Source organism: Wyeomyia smithii, chromosome 3, assembly GCF_029784165.1.
Source record: "Wyeomyia smithii strain HCP4-BCI-WySm-NY-G18 chromosome 3, ASM2978416v1, whole genome shotgun sequence".
Classification (NCBI taxonomy): domain Eukaryota; kingdom Metazoa; phylum Arthropoda; class Insecta; order Diptera; family Culicidae; genus Wyeomyia; species Wyeomyia smithii.
Window position 1 is genome coordinate 219,045,354 of NC_073696.1, and position 13,295 is coordinate 219,058,648.

The window sequence follows — 13,295 nt, forward strand, 5'->3', positions numbered from 1 at the left end:
AAATTGGCTTACCACTCTGGGTCGGAAAGGTGGTCGAACTTTTCGCTGCTCAAGCGCATCCCAATCCATGTCCTTGAAAAACGGATGTGTGCGAATCTGGTTTTCACCATCGGTACACCCTAGACGTTTGGCGGCGTTTTTCGTCATGAATCCTGCAATGACACACTCGTTCATTAATGTTATTAAAAGTTTGATAGATGAACACCGACCCTTTAAAATCGACACTGCTTCTCTTGATAGCCAAACTGGATAAAGAACGTCATCCCTTAAAATCGCTTCGAACAAATCATCCTCGTTGTCCGCCTCGAACGGTGGTGCTCCGGCCATCATTTCATACATTAATACACCTAGAGCCCACCAGTCTACCGATGGCCCGTAGTCAAGCTCTTGAAGAATCTCGGGTGCAATATAATCTGGTGTACCGCAAAACGTGGAAGTTAAATTATCACCAGTAATTCCCTCCTACAAAAAAAGACATTCAAATCTGCATTACGTGGGGATCACCTAATCATAAACATACTTTACACATGCCAAAGTCGGCCAGTTTGCAGTGGCCTTCAGCATCCAACAGGATGTTATCCAGTTTAAGATCTCGATAAATAACGCCATTGCGATGCAAAAACTGTAAGGCGAGTGTCACTTCGGCTGCATAGAATGCCGCCCGGGATTCGTCAAACTTTCGCGCCCGCTGTATCTGGAACATCAGATCACCGCCGTTGACATATTCCATCACGAAAAACAAACGATCCGGCGTTTGGAAGCAAGAGTGCAGAGCAGTCAAAAAAGGATGCTTGGCTGCTAGAGCTAGAATTCGTTTTTCAGTCATCGTACAGTCTACATCGTCATCCTGGAGAATTACGTCCTTCTTCAGCACCTTGATGGCGTACACTTCGTCGGTACCCTTTTTCTCGGCCAGCATCACTTTTCCGAAAGATCCTTTGCCAAGCACTTTGATGAAATTGAAATCGTTCAGGCACGTTTTGCCCACCGTCAGGCCCCCAGTAGCCGAACGCTTGCTGTCGTCATCGTGGGAAGTGGCACTGCTAATTCCGCCTTGCTTCGACTGCTGACTAGAGGTCGGTCGGCTGCCTGGCTGCTGCTCTGCACCCAGCAGCAACTGATGGCTGTCCGTATCCTGGCTGCTCTTGGTCGAGAGCGAATCCAGCGAACTGTCCTCGCTGCGTTCCGAGATGGAGGAGTAATCACTAGGCGCTTGATTTGAATACTGTAATTTCAGAGGGGAAAAAAGGAGATTGAATTAATTACCCAGCGAGCGATTGTTGGTGGATTGCGGATTTAACAGTGACGAGGTGGCCGAGAGGTTAAGGCGTTGGACTGCTAATCCAATGTGCTCTGCACGCGTGGGTTCGAATCCCATCCTCGTCGAAGTTTTGTTTTTGATTAGTTCGTGCTACACCAATGAACGACATGCCATAGTTTAAACGAATAAAACATTTTCAGAGATTGTCATTTTCTTCACGGTTTTAGACAAATCAATCAACTTTCATAATTGAGAAAATGCCCATAAAACAATGTTGTTGATTTACAGCTCATTAAGCTATTATTAAGCTGATTTCGATTAAACTATAGCTTGATAAGCTGTTATTCTACAAAATTGTTTGTTGAGTGCCGATTAAGTAAATCACACGCGATATTCGAATTATTAATAACCAATTTCAACCTCAAAAATGCGACTGTTGTTTGCATATGATCGTTAACGTTATGCCACTCCAAGCTAGTAGTATAATGAGCATTTCGGAAAAACTTCTAATCAAAAGACCCCTGGAAGGGTTCAAAACCAAGACATCTTCGCTCCATGCGCACGACTATGGTCACTTCGCCTCACTTCTTACCTTAGATCTACGTGGTGGTGTTTTATCCATGGTGATGCCCATCTCGTTGAGCAACTCTGCCAGCTGTTTGGTGTTGATGCCACAATTGTTGGCCACATTGCCCTCGCAGCGCCGGTGGATGTTCATACTACACACTTCGCACTTGAGACCCTGCCTGATGATGCCATACAGCAGTGAACCGCAGTGGTCGCAGAAGGTTAACCTCTTGAATGAGTGCACTGAAAACCTATGTGGTATATTTACATTGAAGCGCTGGGCCGCATCCTGTGGAGTCGGTTTGGCCTGCTGTGTGAATTGTAATAAGATCCCGAATTAATCAAGGCACCTTCTCCGTGTAGGTTAGTATTTGTTTCTTACCTCATCTTTCTTTTTTGGACATTTGGTAACAACTGAACTATGGCACCTTTTGTGAACCACGCATGTGCATACTAAAACAAAAACGTTTTATTTATTATTTCATTAAAACACCGACAATCATAGAATATAGACGAGCAGAAGAAAAATATAATTTTGCGAAAAAGGTGTTATCAAAAAGCTGTTATAAATTGCGGAATGCTTGAACAATTTTTCCATTAACTATTAGTATTTCACACACGCGCTAAGCCAATTCAAGTTTTTAAAAGAGATGAAAAAATGCATGTGTGTTTTTGTAAACTGGAGTAAAATTAGCGGGCGTAGTGAAACAAATAATCTTTTCATTTCTCTTTATCTACTAGATTTACCGAAGATCAAAATAATAATATAATCTCCGTAAAATCAAAAATGTTTTGTTGGATATTAAATCATAAAAGTAATCAAGCAAAACTAGAGTAGACTTAATAAAGTGAAAGTTTACAGAAAAGTTATGTTTTCGTGTGATGTAGAAACAGAATTTAAAACATTAAATATGAAAACCATGAAAACACAGAAGGTTTGTGACCTTTTATGTGAGGTGAAGAAGAAAGTGAACCGAAAAAATCCAGCCACAGTGTTATTCAGAAGGCAAAGAAAAAGATGGCAACACAGTTACAGAACATGAGAAAACGCACTTTAGCAAAGCAATCACCTACGATTGCTTAGTGTCTTAACCTTACCTTGACACTGATAGCCTTGTTTGCCTAATCCCCTGCATTATGAAAAATAGAAAAAGCAGAGCATTGAACGTTAATTTCACATGCCAAATAAGCTAGCAATTAAGTGGAACGTAGACAACCCGGGGGGGGGGGGGGGGTAACAAGCGCCATAAACAATAGCAAATCGGTTTGAGAGACCAAAAGCAAGAAAGGCAGTTTTTTAAAACAATTTGTGAAAAACAAAATTCATTCTATTGATGTCCTCTTTATATCAAACTTAGAGAACGCTCACAATCACTAATAGTTTTTTTTTCTAGTTAACAGAAATCATTACCAATTACTTATTTTGCTTCATGGCGTTGCTTACTGAGCAATCAACCACAAAATAAGAAAATAATAATAGTGAAACACAAATAAAACGGCAATTACAAATTTCAGACACTAAACTAAGCCTAATTCTTCTATCGTAAGACGCGATTCATTAATGGTTGCTGAATACAGTACTTTGATTTATCTCTACCTATTTCTGAAATTTCAGGTGACCATAGTAAACTTGCAAGAGTAGTCGTAAAATGTCAGATTAACTATACGAAGATATTGTTTTTAGGAAAACAAAACAATTCTTCTTAAATGAGTTCCATTATCTGGATTTGTCAAGCTCAATCTGATTGACTGATCAACAACGTCCCGTTCATGAATATCAACAGGCTTTGAAATTTTCTTAAATAAGGAAGTAAATGGATTTTCTTGACATAACAACGCAAAAAATTAGCGGGTTTTCAATGCATATTGTAGGCGAAGGAGTTGGACGACCAATCGTTACCTCGCTCACAGTTTCTTTAACCTAATTGCAAGCAACACTCAAAATAGCCCGGAAAAAGAATAAACGTCTTTTATCCCCTGACCCACATACTCTACTGGTGTACGAAACATTTATGATAAACTTCCCTATTAATACATAACTTTTTAGCCACATTCTCTCGAAATATCTGCTGACTACTTTTTATCACAAACTATACCAAGTTATAATTAATTCCACCAACATATTAGGTAGACAATAAACAGAACGGGAGGAGCACTTTACTGGATTTTAGAGCAAAATAAATTCCCTGGAAATATTACCATATGAATTCCCGACAGTGAGAGCAAAACGTTGGCTGGCGCAAAAACGTTGCCATAAATTTGTGGCCGTTGACCTGGAATGGAAAAGAAAAAAATATTAGTGCCCAAGCTGAGTAAGACTCTAGTAACGGATGGAGTAATGAAGAAAGTGTGTAAATTGTTGTGAGTTTTTTTTTGCCTTCGACCGTCACTAGTATCGGGAAGCCTTATGTACCTACTTCCACAGCGGGGTAAAAACCTCGAACCCATCGCTTGCATAATCTAGAGGAGCGATCGTTCATGTCTAGCTTAGAACATTTTCTACAATTACATAACATAATATATTAGTTGCATGCACAACACAATAAAATGTCACACATAGCTGATGGTACAATAACCAAATCAATCCGACAAATGCGTATCAATAACCGAGAATGCCGAACGACCGCATGCAACGTATAAACAGGCTGGAGTTTTCCACGCCACTAACAACTGCTGGCTGATGCATCTTCATCGCATCGCGTAACATTGTAGCTGCAGGCCAACCACTGTGGCAGCTGACATTGAACAACTTTTAGAGCCCCATTTTCGAGCACACTTGTTGATAAACAACGGTTCGTAGCGTCGCTGGTATTCTTCAAGGCATGAAATCCTGCATTCACACGAACTTCAACTAATTGCGGGCAGCCCGAAAGAGGGTGGCACGAGAGTGCTTCAGAGAACAAACAGTGGACAGAAATGTGTGCTAAAGAGTAGCATCATATACAACAATGAACCACTCCTGGTTGGAAACACTGGATTCGCTTGAATTAGAGCAAAGAATGTCGGATTGGGGAAACCGACCGGATGTGTTCAATTATATTTTGCCGAAAGCATCAATATCGATTCAATTATCCTTTTAAAAAACAGGAGTTTTTATTTTTGCTACAATGCAGCGTCTAGGGTTGGTTTGTTTTTCATTACTTTTCATCCTACTAATGAAATTTGCAGATATACTAACCTGGTGGACACGCCTTCGCATAGCGCCTCGCCGCCGGTTCAAGAAAGGTTGATCCTTTACAACCAGACGACGACAAGAGTTCTGTTGCTGCGCCGCTAGGCTGTTCGCTTCTTGATTCCATCGCAGATCGATTTTCACATGCAATCGGCCTTGAGGTTCCAGGTCCACCTACAAAAAAAAAATCAAATCAGTCGTTAGTTGATCACGTGTTAACTGTATGGCGGGATTTGAAGAACCTTTCTATAAATGTGAGTTCCTTCATTTATGACAACTCTGTACAAAATAGTTTTTACTCCGTATAGTTTTTTACATCTGTATGAACTTGTTTGAAGACAGAAAAATCTTTTATCAAGAACAGCGTTTGAGCCTCAGTATCCAGAACAAGGAACACTCTTACTCTCTTTTTGAAAACCGCAATTGTTTTTTCATACATATACTCAAAAACATTTTCATTTGGTTATGCTAGACGTAAAGAAATAAAGTCTAGCTGTTTCTTTATTTGAGACTTATCTACTAAAAAATCGCGCAAGAAATATCACATATTCGCACACCGTACAACAATTCACGAAATTTAATTCCATGAAAACAGTCATGACAATAGGGGTAATCTAATAATGTTTTTATATTTGAAGCACTTTCAAACATTGTTGAGCCCGAAATCGTTATGAAAATATTGAACTTTCTTAGAAATCCATTCTCCTTTTTTATGGATTAACAACGTTACATCTTTACATGTTTTATTTTTATTCTATAGACATACCAAATTAAAATATTATCAAGTGGGGTAGTGTTAGGCTGATCAAACGTACCGTTTTGAACGGGACAGAACCGTTTTCTTCGACCTTTTTTAAACTGTCCCGTATTTTTGTTATTTTTTGTATATTTCGGGATACTAAGAAAAACATTTGAATTGTGTCAATGGGTAACAGTTGCAAACCGTTGGGTTGGGTTGGATTGGATTGCAAAATGGAAAATAAATTTCTATGCTACCAGGAGTTTGTTAACGATTGCATTACAAAAAAATGACAAAAACTGCCGATTTTTCATGGGTTTACCTTCACACGCACTGACGAAACTACCGATGCAGCATAAAACATATAGCGAATTCCTTTATTCCACTGTGGCAGGCCAAATCTGTCGAGGAATAAAGCAACGACATCGCGATTCACGACGCAAGTAAGAAAGAAATGCCAGTTAACTGTTTACGAACTAAGCACGTGCGGTTCACAAACTAAGTGGTGGGTTGAAGCTGGCAAATTTTACAGTGCGCTTCAGGCAGCACGCCAGGTCAATACTGTGTCAAAATCGAGCGAATAAAGAAGGGTTTTGACAGCAATTAGGTTGCTTCCAGGTCACAACGAAGTGAGTTGGTGGAATAAAGAAATTCGCTATAACCGTGATGCGGAAACAGTGAAGCTACTCCATACAGAAATGTGCGTGTTCAAAGAACGGAACTTCGCCGCATCGAAAACAGATATCATGCGGAACTTTGTGAATACCGGATACGCCCGTTCCGGCATCTACAATATCTTGGCACTATTGGATAACAATCGGACCATCGAAAGAAAACCCGGTTCTAGACGGCCGACGACCCTGAGCGACAAAAAACGCCAAAGGATGCCACAAAAAGAAAGACAGGGGGAAAAGCTATACCGCTGTTTGCGGTTGACCGGGAGGTCGATGCAACCAGTCAAACAGTAAAAAAGTACCTGGCGAACAAGTCTCGTTCACTCTGTCGGAGCTGCAGACAATAACGCAGCGACAACGACTGAATAATATGATCAATTCCATTTTCCCGGCGAATCGAGCCGTAGTGGCGATGATGGATGACAATACTTATCTCACCCTGAATGATAACGACTGGCAGGGCATTTTTCCCCCACGAAGGCAGTGAGCTCCGATGTTGTTTTCACACACCAAGTTTCCCAAGAAAATGCTGCTGTGGCCAGATAGATAGATTTGATGTCCAAATATCTAGTTTTTTCATGAATAATCCAGATTTTATCCAGGTTTTTTACTCTGTCTCGCAAATGTCCTATCTGTACGTTGGACACGACAAAATAGAGTTTTTTGTGGAACACCCCTCCTTAAAGTCAGTTTTTTGTCTTTAATTTTGTCTGTATTGGTCAAAATAATGCAAAATGTTCTAAGATTTTATTCATTCAACTAAGATTCTCTGAAGACATTATAAAATTTATTGTTTTGACAATCATAGAAAAAGTTATAGACAAAAAACTGATTTTAAGGAGGGGTATTCTACAAAAAAACTCTATTTTGTCGTGTCCAACGTACAGATTGGACATCGCAGTATTCAACAATTGTTTTTCTTTTTAAATTTTCCACAACTTTGCTGAAAGAAGCAATCTGGTATATTGAAAATTTAAAAAAATATTTTTTTATCTGTTAGGTGGATTGATCGAAAAACTAAAAATGCTAAAAGTAAGGCCTTGTTCTATGGAACAATTTTGCTGAAGACATTGAGTACATAAAATCAATTTTTTACAGTCAAATCTAGGACGATCACGATTTTTCAAATTTAGACCACTGTGCACTGTGGGATTTTCAAATAAATCTTTTCACCAATTCTTAATGTCTTGAAATATAACACTTGGAATGTGTAGAAACTATTTTGGAAGTTATTTCATAAAATGGTGGTTGAAAAACGTGCTTTACAATAAGTATTATAAGTATAAAGTAAAAACAAATAAGTATTTCGTCGTTTGTATATCACTTTTTTGTACTTTAAGACCTTCAAAAGGGCATTACTCAAAAATGTACCGTACGATGATTTTTAAATTTTCACCAGACATTCTGGACGTCATAACAAATCGAATGGTGTACTCAGATTCTTTGGTGCATTTTTTTATAATAACGGTCTGGGGGAGCACCGTGGGACATATCTCACAATAGATCAACGATTCTTCTGGTCACAGAGAGGAAGAAGTCCATACGAGATAGATACCTTTTGCTCCACGATTTGACTGCCAGATTTTTTTACTTTATCAAGATTTTTGCAAAATAGGCCTCGCAAACCTAACTGTGGCTAACAATCAGCGAAAAGGGGATGTCAAAGCCGCTCTCTTTTCATCCAGGCTAGCTGTGAACGTGAATATTTATAGCACGAAGTGCCTACCGGAAGTTGCGTTTTTCATCAAGAAAGAGCGTAAGGGCGAAAACGCGGTGTTTTGAATGGGTTTGGCGTCCGCCCACTATTCGAAGCGATCGTTGGAGGAAATGGAGCGGCTGAATATGAATGTAGTACCCAAGTCTGTGAACCCGCCCAACGTCCCCCAGCTGCGTCCCCTCTTAAATTTCTGGGTAAACCTGAAGTGTAAGATCTACTCCAACAATTTTTTCGCGAAAACTGAGAAATTGATAGAAAAAAACGAAGAAAGAACTCAACAAAAGTGTCGGTTAACAGCCGGAGGGCCGCTCGCAAGGGTACGTAGTGTTGATTTGAGTTGAGATGAGAGCTATAATAATTAGTAGGTAAAGTTTTGATCTTCCCTGTGATAAATTTCACGACCTTATTTTATTTGATCATCAGCGAAGTGTTTCCTTGTACAAAATGAAGCAGGTTCGTCAAAGCAAACGATGCTTTGAATATTTTTTTTTATATCTTGCTTCCCCATTGTCGGTATTTTTTTAACCCATTTGACCTGTATTCCTCCGAGAAAATCTGGTCAAAATTAATTAGGTAAGGAAAACTGAACCAGTAGCATTTTCATTACTCTTGCGATTATTGAAATTGGTATAACTTTTTTTTACTGGAGTATTTTTTACACGGGTTATTTTTATGCGTTTTTTTTTAAACGCGATTGTTTTACAATAACGCACATCATTTTTACGCGATTTGGAAGATTGTTTGTACGCGGTATCAAATAAGTTTGGTATGAGTAAATCTAATCTAATCATTTAAAAGCGGTACAACCAACCACGTAAAAAAGAGACCCCAGTGTATCTTCAAAAATCTTTTTATTTTATTTATTCTATACATTTAGATCATTTTTACCATTCATATTATTTCAAGCATTACAAATATTTTTACATCATTAAATCAACGCCTTCAACAGTTTCAACATTTGTAACAATGGCTGTCTGTGTCTGTGCCCCTATGTTAGGGGCGGCGTACAACAGCGTCTGACTTTGAGTGGGCGGTTGAATCATAAAAAGCAGTGCCTCGCCAGCGACTAAGAGATCCACGTCCAATGGATAATCACACTGCATGCCAGTGAGCGACGGATTAGAAAAACCATGCTAGAATTCACATATTGGCTACGGCTGTGACACGTCAGAGCGAAGCCGAAGAAAACATATTCCATCGCCAAAAGAAACATCAGAATTGGGACGTGTTCTTGCGAAGGCGGAGGGTTATTCTCTCCAGGCACGATGCGAGGAGCTTTTACAAGAACATGAACGGTATTAGCTTCTGTTGCGTGTGACGCCACCATGCCAAAAATTTGCTAACCTAGAAAAGGGAAGTCACCGGAATACTGGTGGACTGAAGCGATACCGGACCTTCGCAGTGCGTGCCTCTGTGTAAGACGAAGGATACAGCGTGCGCGAACAGACGAACGAAGGATAGAGTGCCGCGATGCATTCGGATCTGCACGATCGGCGTTAAAGAGTGCGATAAAGGCAAGCAAGAGGGCCGGCTTTCATAGGCTATTCGCGAGTGCCAATACGTATCCGTGGGTGACGCCTATAGGATGGCACGGTGTCAAAATTTCGATTATTATCGAATTTTCATGTACCTCTGATTTTTTTTCGCAAAAATGTTGCCAATTGGATAAGAATCAAGGATCGGGAAGTTGAAAAATATTTCATCGGCGATTTTTTGAAAAACTTGGATTTTAATTTTATCAGCGCAAATCAACAAAAAAAATTCCCACTAACTTCACTAATGTCAGTCATATTAACATAGTCAGCAACCAGTGCATTTGAGGGTAGTGCAGTGTCATTTGATTTCAAAAATTTAACAATTAAGTCAGTCATTTTACCACAGACTAACAAACGTACCACTCCATGCAATATTCTAAAAAACTATGGTTCCGATTATTTTGTGCGACACGTACTGGACATATTCCGCAAATGATAAACTTTCAGCCTTTCTGCTGTTTCTAGCAGCACGGCACGCGACTGTCTACTGAGTTCAAAGGTAAAAGGGCTGATGTGCACCACCGCTGCGGCGGGAATATTCCGCGTAATTGAAACTCATTTGAATTGACCGTTATTTTGATCCATGAATATAAATTTCAAGGTGCCTCTGTTTGTCTGTGATCCAACCATAGGAAATCATAGCAACCAATGCATTTGAGGATAGTGCAATGTCCCTTCATTTAAAAAATTTTACGAAGAAACCATGAAGCTTGACCACGAGAAGTGTAAAATTTGGTTTGCGCCTTGTGCTTCAAAAAAACAAATCTACGAAGAGAATAGGCGAGCAGTGGAAGAAAATGCTCTTTTCTCACTTCCTGCCTATGATTAACGAAAATGATAAAAAGTATCCTGGAGTTTTGTGCGGAAGTTGTTATCTGGAGGTGTACTGAAAGTCCAAAGTTAAGTGGAATGTGATCTAATTATTGTCAAATTACTTATTGCTGACGCACCTTTTCGAACAAGGTCTGAAGCATCGAGATATGCACGTCCAGGATTCCAATATAGATACTTAAATATAAATAACTTTAAATTTTTCAAAGGAAAAATGTTTTTTAATCAATTTATTTAATCCGACGAAGATTGAACATTAAGGAAATTTTCTCTACGAAAAAATAAAGGCAAACTGGTTTGCAGGATTTCCGTACGTTTTTCCTGCATTCCACAAAAACTGTTACCTTGAAGTTTATATTCATGGATCAAAATAACGATCAATTCAAATGAGTTTCAATTACGCGGAATATTCCCGCCGCAGCGGTGGTGCACATCAACCCTTTTACTTTTGAACTCAGTAGACAGTCGCGTGCCGTGCTGCCAGAAACAGCAGAAATGCTGAAAGTTTATCATTTGCGGAATATGTCCAGTACGTGTCGCACAAAATAATCGGAATCACTTTTTTTTTACAATTTTGTGTGGAGTGGTACGTCTGTTTGTCTGTGGTAAAATGACTGACTTAATTGTTAAATTTTTGAAATTAAATGACACTGCACTACCATCAAATGCACTTGTTGCTGACTATGTTAATATGACTGACATTAGTGAAGTTAGAGGGATTTTTTTTTGTAGATTTACGCTAAAAAAATTAAAATTCAAGTTTTCAAAAAAATCGCTGATGAAATATTTTTTAACTTCCCGATCCTTGATTCTTATCCAGTTGGCAACATTTTTGCAAAAAAAATCAGAGGTACATGAAAATTCGATCATAATCGAAATTTTGACACCGTGGATGGTAATGGCCAAGACCAAGGGCGTGTAGGCGCCTACAGAGCGATCACCAGCGATGCTGGAGTATCATCGAGGGACTCTTTCCTCGCCACGAGCCAGGTCCTTGGCCTCCGGCGGTCGAATCTCACGTCCGACATTCCGTGAGACGATGACAGCCGTGTTGAAGTTGAGGAGGCGGTAACGGTTACGAACGAGTGATCGCCAACTCCTTGAAGGTGACCGAGGTACCAAGGTATTAGTGCCGGATGAAATCTCTAACCTGACGATGCCAATAAGAACGACCTCCTGGCTGTTCCGGGTAGTCATGCAGAGGTGCCTGGATGATTGCCTCTTCTCGCATAGCGACAAAGATTGGTCTTACTATCGAAGGCTTGGAAACCGCCGGGGGACTTATCGGCATATAGGCCTATCTGTCATGTGTCATGCGCGACGTGAAAAATTTGTTCAGTAGCACCAGCTAAGGCTCCAAAGCGTTTGCGCTCAGGAGCATTCATGTACCGGTGTCGCTGTACAAGATTCTGGAAAATTATTTCCAGAATTGAGTACTAGTCTACAACACGGATGAAGGTCCGACTGAAGTGCGTCCCAATCACCGCAGGTAAAAAAAAACAGTAAAAGAGCTGAGAAACTTCAATGCAGCTGGGAAGAACGCCATTCACGCCGAACTTTTAACAGTCGGGAGCCATGTTTGGGACCTTTCACATTTGTCATCATTTGTCGAGCCTTGTTTTTTTCAATTTTTATGTTTGATAATTTAATTTTTTTTTCTATTTTTTTAACAATTTACCATTACAACCAATTTTAAAGTTTCAAAAATTGAAACATTTTCAAAATTTGAACATTTTTGAGATTTCTAATATTTTAAGGTATTTTTACATTTCAAACATATTTGGAAATTTCAATTTTTTTAGCATATTGAACTTTTTTAAAAAAGAAGGAACTAACTATCAGGTATCTCTTCTTACTTGCGTCGTAAATAGCAATGCTGTTTCATGTTTCCTGAGTAGATCTGTACTAGGGTGTCAATCACTTATATGAGAAAAAAAGTAATTAGCAAATTTAAGAAAAAACCTACACAAAATGTTCACCTGCTCGAAAAAACACCTTGTGCAAAATTTTAGCTTGATCGAACTTAAAACGGGGTGGCGCAAAGCGTTCGACGTTTGAGCTTGAGAAATTCGAAGAATCACCAAAATAATGATATTTTTGTCGCATTTTAAAGCTATCTGGCACCAAAATAAAATTCGAAAACCGTTATTTCATGCACCCCATTACGTAGGGTGAACTTTTGGATTTTTTAAGGCCAAAATTCAATCGCTTTGCGCCACCCTTTTTTCGGTCGGATTGAGCTGAAATTTTGCACAGGGTGTTTTTTCGGGCAGGTGAACATTTTGTATAGGGTTTCTCAAAATGACCATTTTGGTTGGAACCCTAATCTGCACTGACTCAGGGGAATAAAGAAATTCGCTAAAAATATTTACAGAAATGAAAGAGAGCTGCAACAGTTTTCTTTTCATAATATCAAATCGGTATCTAGAAATAGGTTGACCCCCACTTTACACAGATAGAAAATACAATGTTGAACAATTTTATAATACGCTAACTATCATTATTTTTTCATTGCAAAATGGTAACAACCGATAAAAAGTGTCAAGGACGAATTTACGCGAATAATGAACCAATTACATGCGAGCATTCCTAGCACAGACGACATGAATAGACACCAACCATTTCCTGTGAAATTCTCCGTATCAATATAAAAAAAAAATTGACAGAGTCTCCCCGTCCCAATAGGTCAATTTATGTTTGCTTCTAGGGATGGGCGATACTTGTATCGATACCAATGGTATCGATACATGGAGCCGAAGTATCGAGTATTTTGGCATCGATACTCGCTGCTAGTGGTGA

At 39.3% G+C, this 13,295-nt stretch overlaps 1 protein-coding gene and 1 non-coding gene across 4 annotated transcripts in view; one reads left to right on the forward strand and one right to left on the reverse strand.

Annotated features, from left to right (window-relative positions):
- Positions 1-13,295, reverse strand: part of LOC129727495 (protein kinase C) — a 28,342-nt gene that overhangs the window by 4,713 nt on the left and 10,334 nt on the right. Inside the window, exons 3-10 of one of the 3 annotated variants that reach the window (XM_055685364.1) lie at positions 5,007-5,174; positions 4,028-4,101; positions 2,927-2,958; positions 2,211-2,281; positions 1,854-2,138; positions 521-1,225; positions 210-462; positions 13-152 (exon numbers count right to left, since the gene is read on the reverse strand). In XM_055685364.1, the coding sequence (XP_055541339.1) occupies positions 13-152; positions 210-462; positions 521-1,225; positions 1,854-2,138; positions 2,211-2,281; positions 2,927-2,958; positions 4,028-4,101; positions 5,007-5,174 (1,728 nt within the window). Of the gene's footprint in view, positions 1-12; positions 153-209; positions 463-520; positions 1,226-1,853; positions 2,139-2,210; positions 2,282-2,926; positions 2,959-4,027; positions 4,102-4,241; positions 4,649-5,006; positions 5,175-13,295 lie in introns of those variants that run through there. The other 2 variants (XM_055685365.1, XM_055685369.1) reach the window with 2 other exon arrangements.
- On the forward strand, positions 1,305-1,386 carry Trnas-gcu (transfer RNA serine (anticodon GCU)). The gene has a single exon. It is a non-coding gene; the product is annotated as a tRNA-Ser (tRNA).